The sequence below is a fragment of the Phyllostomus hastatus genome, unplaced genomic scaffold (genome assembly GCF_019186645.2).
Source record: "Phyllostomus hastatus isolate PE091 unplaced genomic scaffold, TTU_PhHast_1.1 phas_scaffold_555, whole genome shotgun sequence".
Classification (NCBI taxonomy): Eukaryota; Metazoa; Chordata; class Mammalia; order Chiroptera; family Phyllostomidae; genus Phyllostomus; species Phyllostomus hastatus.
Window position 1 is genome coordinate 543719 of NW_025334036.1, and position 19437 is coordinate 563155.

Consider the following 19437-nt stretch of genomic DNA (forward strand, 5'->3'; position numbering starts at 1 on the left):
TGCGTATTATCCTTTTCTCTCACCGCCATTTCTCATTCTCCTCCAAACTGGATCGCTCGGGCCAGCCAGTGGAAGCTGCTGGTCTTCTTGACGCAGACAGCTCTAGGCAGCTGGTGGTGGCCCAAACTCAGGGCAGAACGTCACTGTCGTAGCTCAGCAGAAGTGACGGCTCCACTGATGCTGCCTGGGCCGCTGGGGTCGAGGGCCTCACCAGACTGAGGGCCCTGAGCTGAGCCCCAGGGTGCACACACTCGCCCCGAGGGTGCTCCGGAGCAGGGCTTAGGCGCTCCCCCGCACCCTCAGTGCACAAGCACACGGCACTATAGTTACCGTGGCTAATAATGACCGAGGGCGCGCCCTGAGCGAGGCAGCGCAGTAAGTTTTCACACAGACCACCTCACCTAGTGATTTCTACTTTTCAGATCCAGAAACTAAGGCTTGCCGTGGCCGAGTGGCTGAGTTTGTTGGTGCGTCATCCCGCACACCAGAAGGTCGCAGGTTCGATCCCTGGTGGGGGCGCATATGGGAGGCAACTGATTGATGTCTCTCTCTCTGTTTCTGTCTCTCTCTCCCTGTCCCTTCCTCCGTCTCTAAAATCAATAAACATACCCTTGGGTGAGGATTAAAAAAAAAGAAAGGAGAGAAAAGAAACCGAGGCTTAAAGCTGTTAAGTATTTTACGGCTAGCAAAGTGGCAGAGTCAGGACTTCCACCCAGGCAGTCCAGCTCCAGGGTCCTGGCCCTGAGCCATTGTAACATCCAGTGTCAGCAACACAAAATTAACGGGCACACATGTTCAATTATATTTTAAGAGGGTGACTTTCTGTTTGGGGGCATTCCACTCACAAAAGCCATTGAGCTAGATATTAACTGAGGACACATAAAAACTAATGAACTCTGGAAAACATGAGCACCGTGACGTCACCGCAAGACACATAACAGCAAATTGCTTTCTTTTGTTAACATATTTTGCTGACAGGCCATGAGCTAATAATCAGCCTGAACTCTGCAGGGCCCCGTTCCCTTGGGAGGTGTGCGTGCGCGTGTGCACACACACCACGGACAGGCACTGAGAACCAGCCTGGGTCTGCAGACGAGGAAGGCCCCATGGGCAGCAGTGATGGGCTAGGAAAGCAAAGGGCCTCAGTCAGGGAGCAGCACGAACATCCCACAGTTATCAACCGTCGCGATGTCCAGGATGGAGGCAACGAGGTGGCAAAGGCAACACAGGGGTATCGGATTGTGCAAAAATCCAAAGGTCACTAGCAGGATCAGGCTTGGACTTGACCCTGGGTCTGCCAGCTCTCGTGATCTTGCCACCACATGGTAAGCCAAGATGCAAACTGGACGTGAGGAGGGTCACCCAACACAATGATTGGTTTGGGCATCTTAGGAGTGTGGGCAAGGACAGGCAAGGCTTGAGGACTAGCCAGTTTGAAGAGGGGAGTGACCACGGTTTCCTGATGCCTGGTCTCTCTGGAGAGGGAGCAGTGGGAAGGCAGGGGCTGGCTGTCCCCCCAGCCCCCCAGGGTCCCTCCTCTGGCTTGCTGGGGCCTGGAACCGTGCTTCTGAGCACAGATGCTGGAGCCAGACTGTTGGGTCCAAGCCCCAGCTCGTTCTACTTATTAGTGCTGTGAGCTCCAGGTACTCCCCAACCTCCGTGCCTCAGTTTCCTCATCCAGGAAGGAGTTCACACAGCCTGAGACCTTAGCCCGGGCTGTGGCGCTGAGATCCTCTGTGTACCAGTTTGCTTTCCCACCAGCAGTATAGAAGGGTTCCAGTTCCTCCACATCCTCCTCAGTGCTTACTGTCTTCTGCTTTTTGTTTTTAAATTATTTTTCTTTATTGATTTGAGAGAGAGAAAGAGAGAGAGAAACATCGATTCGTTGTTCCACTTATTGATGCTTTCATTGGTTGATTCTTGTATGTGCCCTGACCGGGGATCGAACCCACAACCTTTGTGTGTCAGGATGATGCTCTAACCAGCTGACCTACCCAGCCAGAGCCCAGACTGCTGTCTTATTTTGCAGAAACACTGAGACTTCATGCTGTAGTTCAAACATTCCCGATAGAACTTTCCCCGTAGATGACAACCATCATGCTTCAGTGTATCATTCTACTTGTTTATGATCAGCTTCTGTATTCTCTCAGAAGAGAGAAAAATAATCTCAATTGAATACATCACTAGCCTTTAAGGAATTCATACTTTTTACTTGTCACATAGCGTATGAAAGTTTAGCTGGCTGACTTTCTCCCCTCCCTCCCCCCCTCTTCCTTCCTTCCTTCCTTCCTTCCTTCCTTCCTTCCTTCCTTCCTTCCTTCCTCAGTAGGAGGAAGAGAGCATGACTTTCTCAGTGAAGCAAGAAGCAGGTTGACGTACAATTTGGTGCGAGAGCTTCTTAACCTGAATTAGTTCCCCAGATGTTTTCCTGTCATTCCCACTGCTTCAACAGGACCTACTTCCATTCAAAACCTAAACTTCCAACTTCATTTGCAGACACTAACCACACCCCTTGATGTGACGGTCACGTCAAATTGCTATAAAATCTTCCAAGTACCACCCGCATCTCCTCCCAGATGGTAACGGTGGCAGACCTGCAGAGAGAGGGACCTCGCACTTTGAGTAACTCGTCCACGTCATTCCCTCTCACTCCACATCCCAGCGATCTTGCCCTCCCTCTTCTCTTCAGGCCCAGGAGTGGTATCAGCCTGGCTGCTCTGGGTCACTTCGCCATTCCTATGCTTCTCCATCATGGCACCTTTATGAATTATTACTTTCTTAAGAAGCCTCCTCCTTTCACTGTCCTAATGATAGTGTTATCTCCTGGGAAATGTTTTCTGTTACAACCCGAGGTAGCACTTTGCCCAGCACAGAAACAATGGGCGATACATCTGTACTAAGTAAACGAGCAAATACTGTGCTGGATGAATAAGACAACGTTTTGCAGGGCGTTCAGAAAAGGAGAAGGCCAAAGGCACAACACGAACTGTGTCTCTTCCTGAGACGGCCACTCCTCTCCGGATCTGGCCTGTGACGCTAGAGCCAGCACTAGCTTGCACAGGGCCTTTGTGTGAGTTCGGAAAAGGCAACGACTCTGGAAGGAAACAGCCCCCAAAGCCCCCAAACCACATCCAGTGCTTGAAGCCCTGGATGTGGACTAGCTCTTTGCTTAAACAAAGCACACAGTCTTCTTTTTTTTTAGATTTTATTTGTTTATTTTTAGAGAGAGGGGAAGGGGAGGAAACAGAGGGAGAGAAACATCAATATGTGGTTGCCTCTCGTATGCCCCCCACCGGGGACCTGGCCCGCAACCCACACATGCGCCTTCACTGGGACTTGAACCTGTGACCCTTTTGTTTGCAGGCCAGCGCTCAATCCACTGAGCTACACCAGCCGGAACCAAAGTGCACAGTGTTAATGGTCTACCCCAGGCTGAGCGAGCTGGCAGGTCAGTCAGTACTGGAGGTTTGACCAACTAAGCATGACTCTCTGAGGATGCCTATTATAGCTCAGGTTTTGTGGAAATGCGATATTTTTGTTTGCAGGGTGATCTTTTTCACACATTTCCTCCTCAGCTTCCTACGTGTGGGAGGAGAGTCCTTGCTGGCATGATGCCCACGGGCAGTATAACGACCCAATGGGGCTGCAGCATCCCTAGGGACAAACGTCTCTCAGTTCTGGGTGTCCTTGTGCTGCCCCCAGAAGCCCAGCAGACCCCACGCGGCAGGGCTTGCCAGTGAGGGCAGCCCGGGGCGGGGCGCAGCTGGGCCTTTCTGGTCGGAGAGGGCACTCCTCCTGCAGGGGAAGCACTGGCCCCTGGCGTGCAGTGGGGAGAAGGGAAGGCTTGGGGTCCGGGAGCAGGGTGGGGAAACCAGAGAGCTGGTCTGTGTGTGCGATTCAGGCCTTCCTGTTGTAGAGAAGTGATTTTGCTTGACGAGAATTCCCAGAATCCCTGACATACCCACATCGGATTGGGCCCAGACCCATCCCCCCCCGTGGGGGATGGGCCAAGGGCTAGCAGCCCCCGTCCACGCACAGCCCCGTCCTGTGGTGTCCACGGCTTTGGGCGCTTGCATGGCATTGACTCCCTGATTCCGAAGGCCCGGAAGGGAAGGAGCTTCCGGAGGACCCGGCTCCTGTCTGCGCTAGAAGCGTAGCACATCTTCACTTCTCGTATTTCTTAACCTCCCGAGCAGACCTGTCAGCTGCTGGTTTGGCGGTGACGACAGGGTGTTTACTCTGCAATCGCACCAGAGGTGGGGAGGCTGGCAGGATGCGGGCAGGGCGAGTCCGGGAGCCTGGGGCAGGCGTTGCTCTTTCTGCTAGAACAGGAGTCAGCGCCGACGGTAGGACTCCCTGTACTTGGACACTGAGGACATGTTGGACATTGTCTCCCTGTGCTAAGGAGCAAGACACTGAAGCTCCGTGACAGGCACTATTTTGGAAATGATGAAATCCGTGTTAGAACCCCAGCTGGTGGCTGTTAGCCCAATGTGATTTTCAGCTCTGCTGTGCGGCCTCTTAAAGTCACTTCTTTAAAAAGATTTTATTTATTTGTTTTTAGAGAGGGAAGGGAGGGAGAAAGAGAGAGAGAGAGATCAATGTGGAGTTGCTGGGGGCCGTGGCCTGCAACCCAGGCATGTGCCCTGACTGGGAATCAAACCTGCAATGCTTTGGTTTGCAGCCCACGCTCAATCCACTGAGATATGCCAGCCAGGGCTAAAGTGACTTTCTTATCACTTGCTGTGTCTACAGACATATCACCCTGAACATGCCCGATCTCGTCTTCTCACTAGGTTTCCATGATCAGAAAGGAGAAGGATCACTCAGAGCCCTGTAAGCCACAGCCTCGATGTTAGATGTGATCCTTGGAGCCCTGGGAACCCAGTGAAGGGTTTTAAACATACAAATGTTATGATCATATTTTAAAAGATCACAGAGAAGACAGCACTGGAAAGGAGCAAAAGCGGATGCAAGGAATTGGAGTGGGAATGTCCAGCCTGTAGCCCCCAGACCACAGGTGGCTCAGGATGGCGATGAATGTGGCTCAACACAAAATCATAAATTTACTGAAAACATTATGAGATGTTTTTGTGATTACGTGTCACAATGTATTCCGTGTGTGGCCCAAGACAACCCCTCTTCTTCCAGTGTGGCCGAGACACCTAAAGTTTGGATGGCCCTGCTTTGGAGGCTGTTGCAATGGCTCAGCGGGGAGGAGGCAGCGTCTCGGACCAGGGCGGGCAGAGTGGTGTGGACAGAAGTGAGGCAGACCCAAGGACACCTATGAGGCAGGCCCACAGAACGTGGTATGAAATGGGAGTAAAAAGTGAGGGAGAGGGTCGTGGAGCATTTGTGGAACCAGGGGAGGTGGAGGAGGAGCTGGCTCTGGGGAAAGAGTGAGTTTGGACACGTTAAATGCAACAGGCCTGGGACACAAGGGGAGAAGTTATAGTTGGGTGTACAGGCCTGCCGTGCAGAAGGCCGGTGTGCCTTGCAAACAGAAAGGTGGGGTAATATCACAGAGACTGTGCTTGAAGCCTGGAGGAGGTCACCTAGGAAAAGAAAAGAGTCTGAGAGAAGATACAAAGGGAATAACCACAGCGTCTATTCCGTCACAGGCACCTGAGAACACAGAACACCTTTATTTTCAAATTCTGTGCTGGTTCTTAGGCTGTTGTTTCTCAGTTTCAAACTTACCCTCCTATACTCTGCTTTGGGTGCTGGGGCCACAGACCATAGTTCCCTTCGGCCTGCAGGGTGGTAGGGGCTGCGTGAGGGAGACAGGCTGGTGGGAAGGAGGAAAGGGTACCGGCATTTGGGGCAGCTGGGCTGACCTCTCAGGGTGCGCTGCGAGGCTGGGCCTCAGGGGGATTGAATACTGCACATGAAATTGCTGCTGCCACCAGGACGCTGTCAGGAGCAGGAAGCCAGAACAAGAAAAGAACAAGTCCCTCTCTCGCACCACCACGACCCCCAAATGCCAACACTTTCCTCTCAATGGAGACAAAGTATTCCTCCCTCCCCCATTCCACCCTCCCATTCCAAAATAAAAGTGCGGCTTGCCTTCCTACTTCCACGCTTTCTGGTCTTTGTGGTGTTCACATTGCCTTCGCACCTCCACGTCCCTCGACACTTTATTCCTTTTGGAGCTAGCAAACCGCCTGGCACGTAGTTGAAACCAAGTAAGTGTTTGAATGATGGAAGTATGAACATTGTGTAACGCGCAGAGAAATCAAGACTCAGGGGTGCGACTGGCCACGTGTTCCATGGAGAGTGACCAGGGAAGCCGGAATTGGCTTCTGAGCCTTTTGACCACAAATTCATATGATTTCCAGGTGTTCACACCTTGGTCTGGAAGTCCGATACCAAGGCAACAGAGAAATGATTTAGCTGGTCACTGAAACGAAAATCAAGGATAGGGGGTTGATTATAAGCCAGGGTCCAAACTTGTGAAAATTTCACCTTAGGACAGTTTCTGGCTGAGTTGGCTGCAGCAGAATAATGAGTCACTTGGTGGCTTCAGCAGGATGGGCTCCACTTCCTGTGCCTCGTGGGGAGCCCTGTGGTCATCTGGGCGTAGGTGGCCCCATGCCCACGTGGACACACCTCAGACAGGGAGCGGTCCTCTCGGCTTTTCTGAGGTTTTGGCGAGACTGTCTCAGCCCTCTCACAATTTCCTTGCGGTCCCTTTAACAGGGAGGGCGCTCACACTGGTACGTGGTGTTCACTCAGTGGTCACTGGTGCTGTCTGTGTCCTAAGGGTGGGCTTCCTGCTATAGACAGGAATGCAACTGAGACAAGGAGTTTGTAATGTAGAAGAGGAGATAAGTAGGAAATCACCTAGTCATAACCAAGGCAAAACCAAGGAAATAAGTGCTGGAACAGGTGAGGTACCGGGCAGCTGGAGGAAAGGAGAGGTTCCATTCAAGAGGGAAGTCTTCGTGAAAGAGATGACCTTTGAGAGCAGCCTTCCAGGAGATGTTGGAGCGGGATAGTGTGAAATATTCTCTCCTTCGCAATTAGTCTACATTCAAGTTCCTGAAGTTCAAAATTCTATGTTCACGCCAGTTGTGATTTCTTCCACTCCTTCTTTCATGCTGAAGTTGCTCTCTCTTCATGCAGGCTTGTAGACTCTCACCTGTGTTATTCTCATGGTCATTCACGCGTGACCTGGCCGGACTCCAAGGTCAAAGTTTTCGGCCAGTTTTCACCAGTGCTCCCTTGCTTTCTGAATTTATCTGTCTTGCCCCTCGCCAACCTGGTCTGGCTGAAGTCAAGGTCATTCACTCAGTATGAGGTCTCTCTCTGTCTCTGTTTATCTGTCTCTGTCTCTGTCCGTCCCTGCATCAGCTCTAAGATCTAGCAGTTACATGTCGGATATATCCCTAGAACCGGTACAGTCCTTTCCACACCCATGGCCACTTCTCCCACACCAGTATGTCTCACTATTCAAGCTTCATGCGACTTGGCCCCTTGAATTAATAGCAGGCTCAACCTAGAATCTGGATTTCCTGCCTCTTTTTGGTGGTGACTTAACAGTTTTAAACCCACTGTAATCCATTTTGTGCACTAGTGCCAGATTAATCTTCTTAGAAGTGGTCACTCCCACTGAATGAAACTATAGCCCCGGGCATGGTGTCTCAGGGCTCCAGCATCAGGTCCCCAGTAACACCTCAGTTGTGTCTTCTTCATGGCCCCTGCTGGACTGTGTAACCAGCCAGGATCTTGGACGGCCTCTGAACAGGGCCGTACTTTTGTGCGGGTAATTTCTGGAATTGATTTCTTCCTCCTGTGCTAGGTAGTAGGTCAGTCCTTTAAGCACCTTGTCACACGTTATCTGATGTGTCCGTAGCAGACACTGTGGTTGACTTCCCGATGCCTCTTCTTTCCCGGATGACGGGTCCTGTCCATTGATGTGTGATGGGTTGAGGGGTGGGCATGTGAGACTTTTCTGGACAATTACATGGAAGGGAAGTCTGTTGGGGGGATTTTTGGACAGGTCCTCGTGTCTTGGAAGGAGACATGGAAGAAATAGTCCTTTTGATTGTCAATACAGCCATGTTTGGATGTGACCCACAGGAGCAGCCGTGGCTAACAGCGCTCCTCCTAACAAAGGAGATGGGAAGATTCTGGAGGACTTTATTGAAGCTCTCTAGTCGGCCAGTCCTGGAGCCTTCCCTGTGTGGGCTTTCTGGGATGAGAAGTAATACACTTCCTTATCTTCTAAGCTATGTTCTGTTATTTGCAGCCTAAAGAACCAGGAAACAGTATTTTGTTTCCAATGCTAGACTTTAAGCTTCTCTTTTAAAAAGTGTATTTTATTGATTATGCTATTACACTTGTCCCATTTCCCCCCCTTCACTCCCCTCCACCCTGCATACCCGCTCCCACCCACATTCCCCCCTCCTTTAGTTCATGTCCATGTGTCATACTTATAAGTTCTTTAGCTTCTACATTTGTCATACTATTCTTACCCTCCCCCTTTCTATTTTCTACCTACCATCTATGCTACTTATTCTCTGTACCTTTACCCCTCTCTCCTCCTCCCACTCTCCTGGTGCTAACCCTCCATGTGATCTCCATTTCTGTGGTTCTGTTCCTGTTCTACTTGTTTGCTTAGTTTGTTTTTGTTTTAGGTGTGGTTGTTCATAATTGTGCGTTTGCTGTCATTTTACTGTACATGTTTTTTACCTTCTTTTTCTTAGATAAGTCCCTTTAACATTTCATAAAATAAGGGCTTGGTGATGATGAACTCCTTTAAGCTGACCTTATCTGAGAAGCACTTTATCTGCCCTTCCATTCTAAATGAAAGCTTTGCTGGATAGAGCAATCTTGGATGTAGGTTCTTGCCTTTCATGACTTGGAATACTTCTTTCCAGCCCTTTCTTGCCTGAAAGGTCTCTTTTGAGAAATCAGCTGACAGTCTGATGGGAACTCCTTTGTAGGTAACTCTCTTCTTTTGTCTTGCTGCTTTCAAGATTCTCTCCTTATCTTTAATCTTGGGTAATGTAACTATCATGTGCCTTGGTGTGTTCCTCCTTGGGTCTAGCTTCTTTGGGACTCTCTGAGCTTCCTGGACTTCCTGGAAGTCTATTTCCTTTGCCAGATTGGGGACGTTCTCCTTTATTATTTGTTCAAATACCTTTTCCACTTGGTGCTCTTCCTCTTCTCCTCTGGTACTCCTATAATTCAGATGTTGGAACATTTAAAGATGTCCTGGAGGTTCCTAAGCCTCTCCTCATTTTTTTGAATTCTCGTTTCTTCATTCTTTCCTGATTGGATGTTTCTTTCTTCCTTCTGGTCCATTCCATTGATTTGAGTCATAGTTTCCTTCCCATCACTATTGGTTCCCTGTATATTTTCCTTTATTTCACTTAGCATAGCCTTCATTTTTTCATCTAATTTGCGACCAAATTCAACCAATTCTGTGAGCATCCTGATCACCAATGTTTTGAACTGTGCATCTGATAGGATGGCTATCTCTTTGTCGCTTAGTTGTATTTTTTCCGGAGCTTTGACCTATTCTTTCGTTTGGGTCATTTTCTTTGTCTTGATGCGCTCCTATTACGTACTGAGGGGTGGAGCCTTAGGTGTCACCTGGGCGGGGCAACCCAGTCGCTGGGTTATGATGCTGTATGTGGGGCAACGGACAGAGAGGGAATAATGGCGCTTGCTCTGCTCTCTGCTGGATTTCAGTCACTCCCCCTGCTTTCCCCAAGCAAATAGGGCCCTTCTGGTGCTGACTCCTGTATGGGTGGGTTTGTGTACATTCTAGGACCCCGTGGGTGTCTCCAAGGAACTCTCCTGTGAGGCTGGGAGTTCCTCTCGGCACCTCAACCCCCACAGGTGTTTTCAATTGGTGTTTTGAGGCTTTATTTCCTCATGCTGGGACCCTGGGTTGCGTGGCCTGCCTCGCTCCCCAGTTTCGCGTGGTTCATTTGCGCGAGAATGTGAGACCATCCAGTCCGCCAGCTGCCTTGTGTGCCGCACCCCTCCACAATCTGCCGCTTCGCTGGGTCTGCCAGCCGCCGCCTTGAATGCCCAGGGTCTACCAGTCACCGCTTTGCTATGACCCCTCTCCGCCCGGCTGCCCAACTCTGCCCCTCCTACTGGTCTGGATGAATATGTCTTCTTTAACTCCTTGGTTGTCGGACTTCCATACAGTTCAATTTTCTGTCGGTATTGGTTGTTTTTTGTTTCTAAATTGTTGTTGCCCTTATTTTGGTTGTGCGAGGAGGCACAGTGTGTCTACCTACGCCTCCATCTTGGCCAGAAGTTCCTTGACTTTAAATTTCTTAAATTCAAGGACTCTATTTATTTTTCTGGCCCTCTTAGGGCTTGACTCACAGCAGATACTAAAAAATGATTGTGAAATATTTATTTATTTATTTATTTATTTCTGAGATATAACTAGTAAAAGCATTTGTAATTTATAAAGCTCTTGATTTTTTCCTAGTAATTTAGAGATAAAAGAAGGCTTAGATCAAATAACTGGTTCAAGGCATTTTATTTGTCAATCACACCAAATTTTGAACAGGTTGTTCCCCTTTGTTTCCGATCCTTGTCTGTGACTTCCATGCCTCTTAGGGTCCCAAAGTGGGAGTGAAGGCAAAAGCAGCCAGCCTCTCCTGTGCCTGCCTCCGCCATAATGCCAATGCAGTATCCCAGTTATTTCTGAGAGCTTGGGGCTGGAACCCCCTCTCCTCTCAGTCCCAGTTCGAGGTGGTATCTCCAGTACCAGGCCCATGAACCCCCATAAATACACATTGCATGGGGAAGTATTTACCCAGGGAAGACAGATCATAGCTTTTATTAGATTCTCAAAGGGGTCCGTGACTCCCTGAAAGGCTAAGAAGCACTAGAAGGCGATATCTGAGAGGTAAAAACAAATAAATGCATTTGAAATGTTCCTCAATCAGTGGACTTCGTATCTCCTGTGTTCTGTGTTTTGTCAGCTAAGGGACCAGTAGACTAGAGACCACTGGGAGGGAGATCCTGAATCAGAGATGTTTAGGGGCAGGGACGGCTAGGTAACTCTAGTCAGGACCAGTGTGAAGGGAAAGCGCAGGGTCCCCTGTTGAAAAATCGTTGAGAATTTCAAAATGGCACCGCAGAGCATTAAACCCAGCAAGAGGCCCTTCCCTTGCACCAATCCATTTGCAGAGGCCCTAGCATGTGCCAGGGGCGGCGTCGGTGCTGGGATTCCAGACAGGAGCGTCCATTCAGTCACGTTGGGTGCCGACATAGTAAAGGCCTTGTTCTAGGTCTTGGGGTTGCGGCTCTGAATAAGACCTTGGTGTTGGGCAGAGACAATGAACAAATGAGCGGGGGAAAAAGGTCAGATAGCGATAGGTGCCGATGTGGTTCAGGGTGGCCGCATGGTACTTTAAAGGGCACGGTCAGCGCGGCGGCCGCACGGAGGTGAGAGCGCTATTGCCGGCGTGCGATCCAGGGCAAAGGCTCCATAGGAGGGAGAGAGTGAATGCGGAGCGAGCCGGGGCCCCGGATGAGCGGAGCGTGACCCGACACCAACCAGCCGTCGCCCAGGGTAGAGCGCGAGGCAGGACCCCGTGGGGGCGCTGGCAGCGGAGGCGTGGCTTGCGGCGGGGGCGGGCCTTGCGGGGCGAGGCTTTGCGGCAGGGGCGGGGCCAAGGGCGGGGCGGAGGGCGGGGCGGGCGGCCTCTGCCGGTGGCGGGGCGGTGTCGTGTAGCCCACTTCGGCCTCGGGCTGCCGCCTCCTGCCGGCCGCGTCGGTTACAAAGGGCCGCTGCCCGGCCGGCCGCCCTCAGCTTCTTCCGGCCGTGACGGCGGCGCGGGCCTGGCTCCCGGCCGGAGATGAGGGGAGGATGTCGGTTTCGGGGCTCAAGGCTGAGCTGAAGTTCCTGGCGTCCATCTTCGACAAGAACCACGAGCGGTTCCGCATCGTCAGCTGGAAGCTGGACGAGCTGCACTGCCAGTTCCTGGTGCGGCCCCCGAGCGGCGCGGCCTCGGCGGCGCTCACGCTGCACTGCAACATCACGGTGCGGCGCCGGGCCGGGCCGGGCCGGGCCGGGGGACCTGGGACGGGGTGGCCCGGACAAAGACGCCCGGCCGGGGCCGGCCGCCGCCACGCGAGGCTGGGCGCCCCGGAGCTGGGCCGCTGCTCCTTCGCAGCCGGGTCGCCGCGGGGTGAGGGGGGTGCGGGGAGTTGAGGGGACGGCGGCGGCGCGCCGGGGTCGCCATGGCCGTGCTCGGCTGTGCGGGTGGCGGGGACGGGCGGTGAGGACCGGGGACCGGGAGAGGCCCCGGAGTTGTCCGACTCAGGGTGTCAGGCCGCGCACCCGCCGGCGCCTCTTCACGTCCGCGTGTCGGGAGGAGCTGACCCGAACCCGGGGCGTCTGAGGGAGATCGGGCGCCGTGCAGCCGGCCGCGCAGGTGCCCTGAGTGGGGACCGTCCACTTCCTGTCACGGGGCCGCAGGGACCCTCCCGCTGCCTCTCAGGGACGTGGGAGGCTCCTGGGAGCCCCGGGCCGGGGGACCACCCGTGGGGCGGACGTGCCCCTCGGACCGCGGCCCTGACCCAGGCCCCGCGGCCGCTCCGCGTTCCTGCGTGAGGAAGTCCGCGGCCGCTCGGGAGTTGGCCGAGGCCTGGAAGCGGCCACGATTGCCATGAAAATGGGTTTCTGAGTGCTCTCCGGAGGAGCAGCTGTGTATTTCCGGAAAAACCAGTTCGGGCAAGCGCTCTGCTGGCGGAGGACGGAGTGGTTTATTGAGCATCTAAGTGCCGTGGGTACTATAGCCATGCAGGATCGGGGCAGCGCAGTCCCCGCTCTCTCAGAGCTCCGTCTTCCTGGGGCTCCGGTTTCTGCAGCGAGGTGTGACCCCGTTCTGCCGTGCCAGGGAAGCCCCAGGGGGCGCTCACTGTGGGCTGCGCTGGGCTGGGGGCGCTGCAGAGGCGGCGAGCCGGGCAGTGGCCGCGCTGTCACAGGTGAGTGCAGTAGAATTTCGAAGGGAGCCGGAGAGCACTGCGCGCAGAGGAAACTCGGCGGAGGAAGACACCGACGCTCGAGACGGGGTGGGTTGCTCAGAAGTGGAGAGACGTCGGGATGGAGACGTGAGAAGCCCAGCGCGGAGGGGAAAATTTTCCAACAATGGGAAGCAGGAAGCAGGAGTGAGCACAGGCAGTGGGCGAGAGCCAGGAGCCCGACCTCCGCGGTGATTATTCTCGGACGGTGGAATCTGGGGCACGGCCAGGAAACGGCGGGGCTGGTGCGCAGCACGGTGGGAGAGTGGACTCGGCGGCCGTGGGGAGCCGGCCGCTCGACACGCCCACAACTCAGGGGACTGTGTCTGCCATCCAGGACGAGGAGTGGGGCTCCGCACCGGGTGCCTTCGGGAAGGTGTGCGTGGTTTGGCCATCCCGGTGGCGGTGCTGCGGGGCTGGCAGTTAGTGCCGCGGGTACAGGGATGCCAGATGACGTGTAATTTTCAGGCAGTCTGCCACGACAAAGACTCATCCCACCTCTAGTGCCAGCAGGGCCCCATTGACAACCAGGCTGGAGGGAGGCTGCCGCGCACAGAGATGCTGAGCGATGATGACCTGGATTAGGAAGCGCAGCGGGAAGTGAGTTAGACACCCAGTGACGAGGGGATTTGGCGGGCACCAGCATAGCGGTGCCACCAGGAGACACTGCTCGGATTGCGATGCTAGGCTCTGTCTTACCAAGGAGCATCCTCTCGCAGTTTCTGTCATGTTGGAGTGAATGGTACCTCACTGGCTGTTCCTTACACACCTGTGTGCCGTGCTTTCCAGATAATCATCCAAAGGTGCTGTGCCCCTTCTTCTTTCAGGCTTCCGCACCAGCAGTTTGTGCTGTGGGAAGGTGCCCGTACACTCCACCCCAGTCGTCTTCGCCCGTCTGACCATCACTCCAGGGCCTCTGGTCATATTCAGTTCACGCTGTGTTTGTCTCCCCTCCTCCCCTTTTATCGTCCTTACTATTTACTGCTTTGCTTATGTTTCCGTATGTTCTGTTGTTATTGTTTTGGATGTTTGTCTTTCATCTTTTTTTATGATGGCAGGAGAGAATATCCTATAAATTATGCGTTTCATCTTTCACTCAGTAAATGCTCAGTAAATATTTGTTCTATTGAGTTGAGTAGAACTCAACTGTTCTAGCTGTATTCTATTGAACAAAAGTCGTGACTATCGTGTAAGTTAACTGTCAGAAGTTTGTCCAAAGTGTGTACAAACAACATCAAGATAGTGTTGTGGACAGTGCAGAAGTATTTAAGGGGTCACTGAGGGCTTGATAGGAAATCTGTAATTTGACTTCAAGTTCATACAAAAGACAGTTTTAAGAAGTGAAAAACAAAACGTTGATGTTTTGCTCTCTAGGCTAAAGGAATTGAGCTACATTTTTTAAAAAATAAATTTGTCCTAGTCTTAAATATGAAGGGCCAAGAGTGCTATTTGCAACTTCAAGGAGTCTTTTTAGTAATGAAAAAATGAACTTGTGATAGAAAGATTGTCATGAAAACCTAGGTACTGGTTTTCCATGTTCAGTGAAGAGCTCTGGTTGCCAGTCAGTGCTCGCGTCCTGTTGTTGTGAGCGAACCTGCAGGCAAAACAGCTTGTTTTAATAACCTGTGCGGCCTTATTGGGAGCTCATGCACGGTTTTCTTTTAGGCCTTTTGAAACATTTAACATAACATTTTAGGCCTTTTGAAACATTTGGCAACTTCGTTACTCCTTTTATGGACTTTTTGGTAGGAAATTGCTGTGTTACAGTGAACCCCCCCCACCAAGAAGTAAATTAGCTAGTAAACTAATAAACCCTCATACTTTATTATTTGTGTATCATAAATCCTTACTCTTTCTGCATATGTGGCTATTTGCCAGGCTACTTGTAGTGGAACTTTTTTGTTTAATTAAATTTCTATTCATCATTGGCCAAAAGCCCCCCTCCCTCCCAGCAGGAAGATACTAAATTAAAAAATGTTAGAGCTCTGAGTTTATGGGAGAGAAAAATATTTATTCTTTACTTAGTAGCAGGGACCTTAACCAAAGTAGTTGAGACTTTAAGCAAACCAATTCTGTTTTTCTATGTAATAGATAATCTTTTTGCCTCATGTGAAAGCATATATAAGAAAGCTCTGTACCAATGGTAATGTTCTCTGTAAATGTAAAAGTGATGAGTGCTGGTTTGATTCTTGGTCAAGACACAGGTAGCTTTTCATGGGAAATAAATCAGTGCTGTCAATTTCTTAATTTTCTGTGTTTCTGGTCTTGACACTGATGAAAAGGTGCCTAGCTGAGGTTATGCAAAGGAAATAATGAATGAAACTTGACTAAAGAGCCCAAGACCTTTTCTTTGGTCTGTCCTCCTGGGACAGATTGCCTTTCCAAATTAAATTCTGAGACAATCACTTGGAAATATCAGAACTGTCACAGTAAGCACCTAAGTGGTACTTTCAAGCCAGAGGAGTCATTGTTTTCATTCATCTGACCAATTCATAATATAGAGTCAAATTCCAAGTTGTTATCTATCCTCCCTCATCCCCTTCTCTGTGCCCTTCCTTGAAAGGAACAGACATATGAAGAGGAGACTTAGGTTTCCAGGTTATGAATGGTGTGTCCCATAGTAACTTGATTTTTTGTTTTGTTAAACTTCCTTAGACCTGGAAAAGGATAGTGTTAGATAAATGTCAGCTAGCTGAGGGGTGGGCAGTTGAATTGAGACAGTCACTGCTGAATGTAAAGCATTACTTGAGAGCCAGAGTGGTAAAGCAGGAGCCCCTTTTGTCAAGGCCCTTGTAAACTGTGTTCTCTGCTGCCTTCTAAAAGATCATTCTGGAAGATAGTAGACTCTGAACCAATCACCTAATGTTCAGGGACCACCCACTGGTCCCTGAACATTAGGTGATTGGAATCCTCTTTAGCCATTGTCTTTTGCCTCCTTCACATAGAAGGTTTTTGTTTTTTTTTAAATTTTATTTATTTTTAGAGAGAGGGCAAGGGAGAAAGAAGGAAAGGGAGAGAAATGTCCACGTGTAAGAGAAACATCAGTCTGTTGCCTCTCACATACCCCCAAGCAGAGACCTGGCCACACCAGGTATGTACCCTGCCCGGGAATGGAACTGGTGACCTTTTCCTTTGCATGATGACACCCAGCCCACTGAGCCACACCGGTCAGGGCATGTGGAATGTTCTGATTAGCTGTAATTTGCTGCTCGGAATGCTTAAGCATTTTTCTGATCTCAGGGGTATGTGTGCATTTTGTTTTTTTTAAATTTTTTTTCCCTCATGTTAGGGTTCCCATTCTGCTTCTGTGGGCTTTGGTCATGTTAGATACTTAGTTGTTTACTTGTAAAGTGGTTAATTATCAGGGAGCAATTTCCTTTTTTCTGACTTTTTGTAACTTTCTTTTAATGTTATCAGAAGGTTAGAATTTTATTAAGGTACTGGATGGTAATTCCGTGAGTTTATTTCATTTTCCACTCCACATTTATTGAACAGCAAATTGTGAAAGGAATGTGTCCCTTAATTGGCCTCCAGAAGAAATTATAACTGTTATAATCCTTCTTATAACAAGAAGTATGTACACAAATTTTCAAAAAGTGATGAAATCCTCAGAGATGGCCGTGTTCAGTCATTTGGGAAAGTACCAAAAACTGGGCATTCTGGTGGGCAGTTGGCTGGCGGCTGCCTTACAGAGTGTAGAGCCACACACTGGTCACATGGTGGATTTTTGAACGAGACAGAAACTCCTTTTCCTAAGCACTGGCAGGCAAAGACATTTGTTCGATTGGCCTTGAGTTGCGACACCTCGCATTAGGACAACACACCATTCTGTGGTTCCAAATGGTAGTGGTGGTGAACTTGTTGAAATTTGCCCACTTATGGTAGCTTTTCTGATGGTGGTCACAGACAACTCACCCTTCAAGCTTTTATTTCATATTTTAATTTTCTATAGTAGTGATTTTAGACAAAGAGAGAGGAAAGGGGGAGAGACAGAGACAGACACATTGATTTGTTTTGTTCTACTTATTGAATTCATTGAATTCACTTATTCTGCTTATATGCATTCATTGGTTGACTCTTGTAATGTGCCCTGATGGGGATGAAGCTCACAGCCTTGGGAAATCCGGAATATGCTCTGACCAGCTGAGCTACCCAGGCAAGGCCATTGGGAGCATTTTAGAGGCGGTCCACACAGTGTTCAGGTACACCACTGGCCTCTGAGCTGTGGCACACAGGCAGTGGCTGTTCAAGGAGACTGCCTGTCTCAAACCCCACCGCTACGACAAGTGAAAGCTAAAAGGAGCCATACGGTGAGCCATGTCACTGTTCCTTCTGCTTTCTAACACCAGATATATTTTAGAAGTAATCTTGCCCAGACTGGTGTAGCTCAGTGCATTGGGTGTTGTCCTGCAAACCCAAAGGTCACTGGTTTGATTCCCAGTCAAGGCACATGCCTGGGTTATGGACCCAGGCCCGTAGTTGGGGGCTGTGCAACTGGGCAATGTGATAGTGATGTTTCTCTCCCTTTCTCCCACCTTCCCCTTCTCTTTAAAAAAATAAATAATATATTTTTAAAAAGAAGTAATCTGCCCTGGTTGGTGTGGCTAAGTGGATTGAGTGCCGACCTACGAACCAAAGGGTCACTAGTTGGATTCCCAGTCAGGGAACATGCCTGGGTTGCTGGCCAGGTCCCTAGAACGAGGCGTGTGAGAGACAACCACGCATTGATGTTTCTCTCCCTCTCTTTCTCTCTCCCTTCCACTCAGTCTAAAAATAAATAAATAAAATCTTTTAAAAAAATAAAAAATAAAAAAAAGAAGTAATCTTAACCTCACTTAAGAAGTCTGTTCCTTTAGAAACTACATTCCTCCCTAGAATCTAAGAAGGGGTGGAAAATTACTAGAAAAAAATAATTTAAAGGATTGATTTTAGGGCCAATTTTGTAATGGAGAAAAATCTGAAGTAAATCTTAAGTAACTGCTGTATTTACGCTACTCAGAAAGCAATGAGGATAGTGAATAGACTTTTTAACGTCATTTTTAGCATTTGTAAGAATTTGAATTCATGGGTTTAGACATATGGTCCTTTGCTTGATTTTTTAAAAAAAATCATAGATGTCATCTACACAGTTTAGAAATGTAGCTTTTTATATTAAAAAAGGCAAATGTAGTAAAGCTTGAATCTATAGATTGTATTTCAAGGTTGTTTTTCAAAATTTGTTTTTGCTTTTTAAAAGATTTATTATGATTCCAGATTTTAAATCCTTTAAAAACGTTATAGCTGAGAATTCAGGCCATGACAGAAGGCGGCCCATCTTTCTTGGTGCTCGAATTCCATTTTCTTCTGCTTTTGGTAAAACATAACTCTTGCAGTGTGTTATCTTCTGTTTGTTTTAAATCATACTGCTTACTGGGTAAAATCATTTTTTTGTTTGTTTTTAGACTTATATGTTATATAACATGGAGCAGGCAAGATTCCATTAAACTGTGTTTTGTTTTGTTTTGTTTTAAATCCAGCCCTGGCTGGTGTGGCTCAGTGGATTGAGTGCCAGACTGTGAAGCAAAGGGTTGCCAGATCAATTCCTGGTCAGGGCACCTGCCTGAGTTGTGGGCCAGGTCCCCAGATAGGGGCCTTTTTCTCTCTCCCTTCCCTTCTCTAAAAATAAATAAAGTCTTTAAAAGAAATCCATAAGAGGAAATTTGTTTTTCCATATGTGGATTTTAGTATGTTGCCCTTCTTCCCCCTGGCATATTGTACTTGAATCCGTGGTTGTCTTACCGTTGCGCAGTGTGGTTTAATTGCATAGCAGGTTCATCTGTTTCAAGGGTGTTTAACTAGGTGTCTCTGTAACAGGAATCTTACCCATCGTCTTCACCGATATGGTTTGTGGACTCTGATGACCCAAATCTGACCTCAGTTCTGGAACGTCTGGAAGATACTAAGAACAACAGTTCGGTGAGAAAATAAGCCATTCTCCTTTCTGGTTTCCCTCATGAATGTTGCATGATAGAACTTAAATGTTAAGAGGTAATATGATGTAAAAAGCCTGATTAATGATTATTTGATAATCTTAGAGCAATTAGAGACCAGGTTTTTTAATTTGTTTTTGTTTTAGTACTTCACAATCTACTGCTTACTTCCTGGTTTCTCTTTTTTTATTCCCCATGAGGAATAGTCTTAATTTGCATCAGGAATTAGGTGTTCTCTTTCTCCATGAATTCTAGCCATTAATCAAGCAAGCATTTTTGGTAGGGACCACTGGCCAGGGAGGGGAGTGGGAAAAGGGAAAAGGGCGAAAGGTAGACATGAGGGCCGATAATGGCAACATGACGTCCACGCGTCCATTAGGGAATCACTGTTTCTCTCGGGAGTTGGAACTGCAGAGAGAGCCAAAAGTATGCACAGGAAGTTTTCACGCTTATAAATTATGTA

The 19437-nt window shown here is 49.3% G+C and overlaps 1 protein-coding gene and 1 long non-coding RNA gene across 3 annotated transcripts in view; both read left to right on the plus strand.

The window, feature by feature from the left end:
* Positions 1–1143: 1143 nt before the first annotated feature.
* On the plus strand, positions 1144–5001 carry LOC123809574. The gene is made up of 3 exons (XR_006784026.1): positions 1144–1325; positions 3364–3448; positions 4797–5001. It is a non-coding gene; the product is annotated as an uncharacterized LOC123809574 (long non-coding RNA).
* Positions 5002–11673: 6672 nt separating this feature from the next.
* UBE2Q2 (ubiquitin conjugating enzyme E2 Q2) overlaps positions 11674–19437 on the plus strand; it is a 34478-nt gene continuing 26714 nt past the window's right edge. For both annotated transcript variants that reach the window (XM_045825013.1, XM_045825015.1), the window contains exons 1-2: positions 11674–12022; positions 18859–18960. In XM_045825013.1, coding sequence (XP_045680969.1) covers positions 11849–12022; positions 18859–18960 — 276 coding nt within the window. In that variant the 5' untranslated portion in view covers positions 11674–11848. The remainder of the gene's footprint in view (positions 12023–18858; positions 18961–19437) is intronic.